Below are 10126 nucleotides of genomic sequence, written 5' to 3' on the forward strand. Positions count from 1 at the left end.
GAAAGTATTAATAATAATAAGCAAGGTTGCGAATAACTATAATTCATTTTAGCTGATGTTTTTATCCTACATCTTCCGAATCTATAATAGAATTCATTTTTTTTTATAAATGTTCCCCCTATATATCTTTGTACAATGTAACCAATTTTTGATAAAATTCATTGCTTGCTGAAATATTATTCTTGCATAATTCGTTCGAAGAAAAATTTTCATTATGCAGCTTTACTTAAACAACAATAACGAATAAATGGAAGCTCAAAGATTCCAGCGACAATACAACACAACTAAGAGCAAATTTTATCTGAATAAACCGAAGAGATAGTGTAGACATTTGAGAACTTAAAATGAAAAATTATTCCTAAGAGTTATTATACATAAGTATGTACACATGCATCAAGTTATATGAACATCTAGAAAATAATATTCTGTGAAGATGATGATGTCTACCTTGTTTTATTAAAACATCTATAATGTTATATCATTTTCCTTAAAATTAAACATTTATAAATACTTATTGTACAATATTGTACGAAAGCATAAAACTAATTAATTAATGAGGAGGTGTTAGAATAAGATGCAAAAAAAAAATGAGGATGATTCTGAGGCCGAAAGGGTTATTTATTTAGAGACATATTGCTTACATATTAGAACCAGAAATAGGAGTAAAGAAAGGTAGAGGAAGGCCCATATAGAATGCAAATAGAAATGTGGGAAGTAGTTTCAGTTTAAGGATAATGCGAACACTGGTAAAGTATAATAAGGAGTGATGGTTCCTGTGTCAGAAGTCATTGGACTAATTATTCAGTTTTTAAAATTCCCAGAAATGGTCGAGAAAACCCTATTCTCCCCTATAGTAACCGCCAAAAGAAGTTTTTGAAAACTATTAAGAAATGCGTTGGTGGATAAAACAAGAACACCTACACGAAGTAAGTGCATCTATGAAAGAAATGATAATACAATAACAACTAACTGTATTTTTTTCCATTTTATTTTATAATTATGATGTTTTGTGGAGTGATTTTCAATCGCTTTAGCCTTGAAGCAACTGCCAAGATTAAAATAAATGCTGCCAACAGTCTTCCGTGCTATTTTTGAGACCAGCCGATTACAAACTAGTTAATATTCTTCAAAATATGAATAACTGGTCAGGAAAAAGCATTATGAATCACTTCTAGTCAATCCGACGTAACCCAGAAGATAATCTAAGGTAATACACTACATTAACAGTAGTTTGAGAGTTTTATAAATAAATCGGACTTACGAAACGTAAAATGTAGGCAACATATGTATTGGAGATGCTTGAAAAGTTTCATGGGTTTATTTCGTTAATGCGTTTTTTGACATCATCATCATCATAAGGTCGTCAATCCTAAGACTAGTTGGACACGCACCTCCACTCTTTCCTATCCTGAGCTAATCTTCGCATTTCCCTAAAACTAGATCAACACACATCCTTAGCTATTTACGAACAGTAATCTAATCTAGATCTACCTCTACCCCTCCTAACTCCTGTTTCTGCCTCTAATATGTCTCTGACTTCATGCCTGAGAAGGCGTCCTATCAACCTATCTCGCCTATTTCTTATATTGACTTCCATAGAGACCTCTGTTCTCATATTCTTTCTAATACCTCTTCATTTCTAACCTTTTCTACCAACGTTATCCTCATCATTCCCCATACAACACCACATTTCGAAAGCTTCTAACTTTTTCTTTTCCGCCCCGTCCACTGTCCATGTTTCGCACCCGTACAACGTGGCACTGCAAACATACACTTTTAACAACCTTGATCGAATTTCTAAATTAACCGTTCGCGAGCATAGAAGTGATTTCTTTTTATTAAAGGCGACACGACCCTGCGCTATCATCTGCTTTATATCCCTACTACTCCTTCCGTCCTGATTTATCTGACTTCCTAGATATCTAAAATCAGCCACTTCTTCTAATTTTTCGTCTCATATCTTTATATTCGCTCTTCCCTTGCATACCAGTATTTTAGTTTTACTTTTATTTATTTTCAAACAGTATTGATCTGTCAGTACCGCTTCCATTTTATTTAAAGCGTTCTCTAAATGAGATCAATAAATTTTTCATGTTTTTTTAGAATAAGCACTCAGGCGGACAGAACAATTACTATTTCCCTATTTGCAAAATATTAAGTTATTCTTGCTCTCTCTCTCTCTAGCTTGTTCAAACGTTGGGCGAAACTGACGATTTAAAAATCACTGGTAAACCACTGATTATTGACGCATTGACGGTCCCAATTTTTTCTTGTTACCTAAGCTTTTTAAAATTTTGTTTTGTGCAATAAAAAAATCAAAATTTTAAAATTTAATTGTACTTTATTAAAATCCTGACTAATATAAATGCGAATGTGTTTTAGAAGATACTCAATAATAATAATGAGACAGCAGGTAAAAGTTGGTCTGTGTTCTGCGACGCGCTGATGAAATCCAAAAAGATCGAAATCGCGATCTGCGTCTGGCAGTTTCCACAGAATACAGACCACTTCGAATTGTTTTATGTGAATGTGTTTGTTTGCTTGTTACTAGTTAACACCTTCACCACACAACGGATCATCATGAAATTTTGGACATACACTGTCTAAGGCACAGAATAGGACATAGTGTACCTTTTTGCTTATTTTGTTAATTTATGTAAACGTGAGAAACAACCATCTACTGTGCCGTACAGAATTGACAACCGCTGACATTACATTTCGCTTTTCGTTCTCTTCTTCTAATGAACGATTTTGATCGATCACCCTGTATGGTATACAGTAAATTGGTAAGCCTAAAGGAGATTTTTTTTAGAATATTCCGACGAAATATTTAGACGGATGACGGAGAGACAAATCGTAGCTGTTGTGGCAGAGATGCATATATATGCACGAATAGTAAACGAATTTAATGCTTAAAACGTCTGTAATACAAATGTTGGGTCATAAACCGGGTCATTTCTTCGGATGGCATGATTTTAAGGATCGTAAAATAAAAACTATTGTCAGTTCATAATGAAATGCAGAACTGCTTACGAACAATCGGCGCTTTGTTTTCAAAGCAAGCAAACAAACAAATAAACTGTTCAAATGTATCACCAAATTGATACTTTTTAGAAAAACTAAAACGCGCGTCATGTGGAAATATACCGGGTGAAATATTATAAGATTTTTAGTTCATTATGAAAATGAAAATTGAAAGAATTTTTTCGTATATCTATTACAAACGATCACGAAAACTATCGTAATTAAGGACTAACTTCACCTAACCTTTAGGTAAATAAGCGATTTGGATTTTCTTATCTCGTCCTTCAAGTTGTTTAGAAATAGAAATATATAAATTGTGAACTCCATACAACAAACCCCTACATAATGAGAAACTCCCTAAAATTGTTTGACTTTGGTTGGTTTACTTTATTATCCATAAAGTAATATACAAAACGATCTTATTTAGAAGAACAGGTACAATTGGGATTAACTCTGGTTACTTCTTTTAACAATAGAAGAATAGGTGAAGTAATTGCAGTGTAAAATGTATTATTTTTACATTCTATATGTACCAGGACTGTATAAATATTGTAGATATTCAAGAAAAAGACCGCTGATCTATAGCACAATGGCTTTCGAATGACTTCTCAATTTACTGTAAATGTAAAAAAACATACCGAGCGGCATGGCCTAGAGGTCTAGACAATTGCTTAGCCGGTTCGATTCCGGGTCTGTCTGCCTTGGTCCAAGTTTTTCTGTGGTTTCTTTCACTCTCTTCTGTCTTCATTTCGTCCGTCTCATCTTTCTCACCCGAACCACCACCCACACATTCCCACGATTCCTGAAAGCAGGCTGAAGAGGGCCTTCCGCCCTACCTTCCGGCATACTCCGAAATGAATGAATGAATGAAACACCCAAAAGTTTAGTTTTTACCAGAAGTTTCGACGGTAACGTCATCATCATCATAAGGTCATCAGTCCTAAGACTTGACGGTAACGTATTAATACAATAATTTCAGGATTTCTCCACCAAAATTACGTGGGAGCTTTTTTAAGTTTGCGGAATGGGCAAGTGTTAAAGTCGTATTATACTAGAGTTAGCGCAAGATGGGTGCCGAGAATGTTAACTGTTCTAGCGCGTTTTTGGACCTCTGTAGTAAAGAGACAGATGGAATAATGACTCGGAATTGCTACTGGGGACGAAACTTGGGTTCATTATTATGAACCTGAGTTCAAAAAGGACTCTATGCAGTCGCACAAAAAAGGTACACCACCACCCAAGAAGTTTAAGGTGTCACAGTCGGTTAGGAAAATCATGGCGACACTCTTTTGGAACTCAGATAAAGGTGTCTCCATAACCGGCGAATACTATGCTTTATTCCCAGAGCGGTTAAAGGAAGCTGTCAAAGAAAAAAGAAGAGGAAAATTGACCAAACGTGTCCTTCTTCTGCACGACAACGTGCCTGTTCACAAGAGCCGTGCTGCGATGGCTGCCCTGCAGGAGGTGGTCTTCGAAATTTTGCCTCAAACAAAATTTTTAATTTTTTTTTCTAACTCTCACCCCCTCAAATGTTTCTATTTGATGTAAAAAAAAAATCCTCGCCAAACATGAGCCCTTTAGCTCAAATCTAAGGGGTCGCTATTTTTATTTTAGTTTCCCATTTAATTAACATAGGAAAAATTCTTTTTTGTTTTAAATTGAATTTACACATAATTTACGCAATTTTTTCCAAAAAACCGTTTCATATTNTGCATAATCCTCAAAATTGGTAATCAAACTATTAGTCAGTATTGTATTTTTATATATTACGAATTTCAAAAATGGTTCTCAGTACGTAGTGTAGGTGGCAGCACACATGATAATAATAAGATAAATGAATTAATCGTATGATTACAAGTAATCATGGATTATAATTTTGTTCCATATTAGTTTATATTAATTATCCAACAAAAAAATTGAACATGTTCATTCTAGTTGATAGTTTTTTATTAATGATAATTAGAGCACATTATAGCAGTTAAGAAAAATACGCCTTTCCGATACGTTATTAATTTGATTTATTCTGCAGTGGCAAGTGTTGTTTTGGTACAGTTTGGGAATTTGTAAAGATAATCATACTTTGTCTTAGAGTTTTGTAAAGCTCAAAGACTCAACTTTGCGTAAATTATGTGTAAATTCAATTTAAAACAAAAAAGAATTTTTCCTATGTTAATTAAATGGGAAACTAAAATAAAAATAGCAACCCCTAAGATTTGAGCTATAGGGCTCATGTTTGGCGAGGATTTTTTTACACCGAATAGAAACATTTGAGGGGGTAAAAGTAAAATTTTGTTTGAAGCACCCTACTCCCCACCATACACTCCTTATTACCTATTCCCAAACTTATAAAAATAAGTCTTCGTGGCAAGAAATTTTCAAACGACGAAGAAGTGAAGGATGCAGTTTCGGCGTATTTTTTAGACAAATACAAAACATTTTTTTTTTTTGAAAGGAATACGTAAGTTAAGTGAAATATCAGAAAAATGTATAAGGGCAGCAGGTGAATATATTGAAAAGGAAAAATTTATTTCCACTTCTTACCCCCTCCCCCATTCCGCGAACTTAAAAACGTTTCATCGTAAGTAAATTGATATAAATAAAGTATGAATTGCTTTATTTTCCTTTCACATTTTGAAAAGTAGACTTTGGGTTTTGATTGGCAGACATGTTCTAACTTAATTTCAAACTAGAGCAATATTGTCAGTCATAATCTAACCTTCAAGAAATCTATAGCCTTAAAAAACTATTCGTGGTTATGACAGCTTGTTTAATTAAAAACCTCAAGTCACCTCACAATGCAATAGAAATTGTGTCAATTTCAGTACCTATTTACGTACTGGCGTTTAATTAAATCTCTAGGCTTTTGATTACAGAACGGTTTTAATTATTATCCTTGGAGGTATACAGAGTGTACGAAGTATACGCCAAAAATTCATGGGGTAATTCTTGAGTTATTGTTATGAAGAGAAGTTCCTACAAACATTTGTCAAAAAATGCTTCCCAATGGAGCTAGGCCTCTTCAAGTGAGTCACACTGGACATGATGTTTCCTCAATATTTTGGAAACCGTTGGTACTGAAATTCTGCGTAGGTATATTGCATAAACTTTTGACACTAAATCGGTTTCTCTAAGAAATTCAATGAATTCAAATTTTAACAAGATCTACCACACGCTTATTAAGTTTCTCAACAACGTGCATCGATGTAGACACTTGCAATTTTCTTCAAAACGATTAGCCATATCGATATGAACCAAGAGTGCATGTCTTATTTTACGTAAAAAGCGTTCAGATATATTATTCTAAAATCAATATGGGAAAACAAAATAACATTAAAAATGGAGTTATCTTAACCCTTTACCCCTTTTGTAAACGCTTTTGATTAAATTTTGATTTCCGAACTCAGATTCAGATTCAGTGTCAAAAATTTATGCAGCATACCAAATATCAGAATTCCATTATAAAGAGTTTAGAAAATATTGAGGAAAGTCGTGTTTAGGGTGACTCATTTGAAGGAGTGCACGTCTCTGACAAATGTTTATAGGAATCTTTATTCATAAAAATACCTCAGGGATTACACTCCTTCAATTTTTGCCGCATTTTTAGAAAACACCCTGAATATTACAAAAACAAGTAGAACTCTCTAGCATTAAGTTTATGACGAATAAATAATAATAATCGTATTGCATAGGTCAATTACCTTTTAGGATCACCTTAGAATTAATACTTTTATTTGATACAGAAGATTAAGAAATTGTAAGTTTTTTAAATTGTTTGACATAACAACATAATAATAGTTGACTCGGTGCCCGAGTCAAAGTCGTAATGATACGGATCCTTCAGGAGGTATATGAATACGTGCATACAGTGGAAGCAGCATTAAGCTGATAAGAAAAATTACGTAGAGGAAAAACGTTTTCCTTGAAAATATCCCCAAGGAAAATGCTTGAATTTAGCACATATATATATTATTACAGAGAATCTTTAGATTTAAATTTGCCTGAAGCTTTATAATATTATAACGCTTCACAGAGTGGGTACTTACTAAGGATGTGAAGGCGAATGGGAAAGGAACCAGAAAATTAGAAATACTTTATAAATCCAGCATAACAGTGTATGGGAAAAATATCGAAAAGAGCACATTCTGATTGACTGGTTACTCTCACATTTAACTTTAATTTGAATTTGTGGTCTCATCGTAATAAAGATGGCATATGGTGTTTTAATTGCTGTAAGTATGACGACAGTAATATTAATTTATTATTTAGGGATTCTTTTCGTATTAGTTGTCTTCGCCAAATATTTTCAAGAGATTACAGTCCTGCATTCATCATAAAAGGTAGACAACAAAACAAAAACGAAAAGTCGCAATAACAAAACTGATATCAGATAATAATAATAACAATAAACATTGGATAAATCCCGAAGATGTCTCCTGTAACTAAGGACGAAACGTCAGCATACAATTAACTTGCCCCTTTGCAAATCTAGAATCCTGATTGTAGATCAGTGATGTAAGACGAAGTCTATAGAGCAAGGCTGTCCAACCAAAGGCTCGCGGGCCAGGCAGTTTCTAAATTCCCGCCAATCTAAAAGAGAAGCCTAATACATATCGTCATCATAAGCTATAACCAAAACCTTTTTGAAGAAGAAATATTTTCAGTCACAAACTTCTTCAGAAGAATTTGGAGATGATTTCTGAAAATTATTAAAACAAAAACAATGACAGAAATCATGTCGATTATTATACTAATGACTTGGATTTAGATTTTTATTACATAAAATTTAATTTTCTATTTGGCAGATAGATTGATGCTATTTATTTTATTGCATAAAAGTAAACTTTAAAAAGCTTAAGAACAAAAATAGGAACAGGTCGAGTTTCTGCGTTTGGTGGCGAGTCCTTTATAATATATGGTGGATGACGTCTTAAGTGCCTTCCATAGCCTGATCAGCGGCTGAATGATATGGAATGCGCTTCAGATGCCATAACGAAACGTTTACATTTTAAATGAAGGACACAACAACAATATCCACAAGATGTGTAGGAACTTAATATGCTTCACTTTATGCTGACTGTTATTATAGTTTCATCATATAAGAATATTCATACTATTTGACTATTAATAACAATTATATTTCCCATTTAGATATCTAATTCGCCACGAAAATGAATATGTAGGTCGTTTTTACTGTCAGTCCCCTCTGCGGGTTTATCCATTCATTCATTATAATATAAGTACGTATATTTAAGCCTTTAAGCCAAAATGCGCTCTTTCAGATTATCCCCTTTTCAAATCATATTAGGTAAATACACACACACACGCGCCCTGATATTGCTTGACTTACCGTAGAGTTCCATTCCGTTCTTTTGTTTGACATGGCTGGTGTAGACGTGGCTGTTCCTCGCCAAGACTTTCCAAAGTTTCATTTTCGCGCTGTTTACTTCGGTTTTAATTTTAACTTCAATTTAATGCCGCAGTTCGACGGTTCGTGAGGTCGGGTCGACGCGATCGCGCGTAGAAATTTTAAAAACGAATTCTTGCACCGGCACGTTAAAATAACCACACCGGCAGAAGTTCTTTGTTAGGGAAAATGTCCAGGATAGTCGCGACATTGTTGCATTTTCTTTATCTACTACGTCAATCTCGCTTATTTTCACTATAAAGGAACACTACCCTACTGTTATAGCGAAATATTAAAACAATTTACCCTTTCTAATTTTTTGATCTGTTGTGTTGTTATTCAATTATCCAAAATTGAAAATTAAAGTAATTAATCAATATGGGCAGGTCTCGCCTGTTGTCGCTTCTAACAATTGAAACATAAGCCGTACCCTCTTCAGCATACAACAAAGTAACTAGGTGCGTTCTATACGTTTATCATTTCTGCAACTTGAGAAAATAAATAAAGATGCATCTATTAAGTGACAAAATGTAGCGATAAATTTAAAATAATACTGCCAATAACTTAGTACTAAAATTATTAAAAAATACTTTCCATTTTTATTTGCCAATTCTTATGGAACCAACTGGACTTAGCAGTAAAGTAAGCAACTACCTATTCTAGTATTTTAAAAATAATCCTTTTACCTATTATACTTTGTGTCGATATTTAGAAAATAATGAGATTTAATTGTTTAGTTTCTTTTTTCAAAACGATTTTTTAATTTTAATATTGAGAATAAAGAAAAATATTTTTGCTAATTAAGCAAAGTTATAACTATCTATTTATATAATGATCGGTTTACTTGCGAGTGTCAAACATTGTATTGTACCTGATCTTGCGCTTTTTGAAAGTAATAACAATGAAAATTTAGCCTTTAATGATATACATTGTGATGGTAACTGGCGACAACTTGCAACAACAATGTAGGATAGTACTACTACTACTACTACTACTACCACCACTTATCTAGTAGAATAGATAAGTAGTCTACGATGAACAAACACAACAGCACATTGAAACTTTCAGTAAGTTATAATAAAGTGGTGAAATCGCACATGTGAGACGCCCACGTCGTCGTCGAGATGACTGTTTCGGGCCGAAAACACGAACGAACGCTACGGGACACAGAGATAGACAGAGAGATATGTCGAAAAGACATCACGAACGAGATGATGCGCCTCTTTACCAGGGGGACGGACCACGTGTTGCGTGAAATACGTCGCGACCAACGCGACCGACGCGGCTGTGAAAGAGGGTGACAAACTGGAGATGATAAGATACCGAGCACGAAGGAATCTACCGAGTGATAACACTATTACGAACCTGTCTCAGTAAAGTTGGTCCAACCAATGACAATATTAGAATATTACCCTTTTTTTTTTGAAGCCACTAGTGCCATAGAAACCTTTTTTTTTAAAGCTTTTGAAGTTTGTAATAAAATAACTAACTTTCGACATACAAAACTAAATTTTAAGAAAGTCCGATCGATATTTGATTTACGGTGAAAAGTTCATAAAATTTATAGCTTTTTCATTGATCGAATAAAAAATAATTCGAAGTGGTCTGTATTCTGTTGAAACTGCCAGACGCGGATCGCGATTTCGATCTTTTTGGATCTCATCAGCGCGTCGCAGGCAGCTCCGACAGAACACAGAC

General features: G+C 34.1%; 2 protein-coding genes across 3 annotated transcripts in view; one reads left to right on the forward strand and one right to left on the reverse strand.

Moving 5' to 3' along the window:
- Positions 1-9586, reverse strand: part of LOC108742470 (glutamate receptor-interacting protein 1) — a 102713-nt gene extending 93127 nt beyond the window's left edge. The window contains exon 1 of the mRNA XM_025979680.1: positions 8372-9586. Coding sequence (XP_025835465.1) covers positions 8372-8453 — 82 coding nt within the window. The 5' untranslated portion in view covers positions 8454-9586. The remainder of the gene's footprint in view (positions 1-8371) is intronic.
- Positions 8817-10126, forward strand: part of LOC108742472 (pickpocket protein 11) — a 44988-nt gene continuing 43678 nt past the window's right edge. For both annotated transcript variants that reach the window (XM_018477704.1, XM_018477705.1), the window contains exon 1: positions 8817-8886. The gene's annotated coding sequence lies outside the window, so the exon portion shown is untranslated. The remainder of the gene's footprint in view (positions 8887-10126) is intronic.

The sequence above is a fragment of the Agrilus planipennis genome, unplaced genomic scaffold (genome assembly GCF_000699045.2).
Source record: "Agrilus planipennis isolate EAB-ADULT unplaced genomic scaffold, Apla_2.0 scaffold268, whole genome shotgun sequence".
In the NCBI taxonomy this organism is placed as follows: domain Eukaryota; kingdom Metazoa; phylum Arthropoda; class Insecta; order Coleoptera; family Buprestidae; genus Agrilus; species Agrilus planipennis.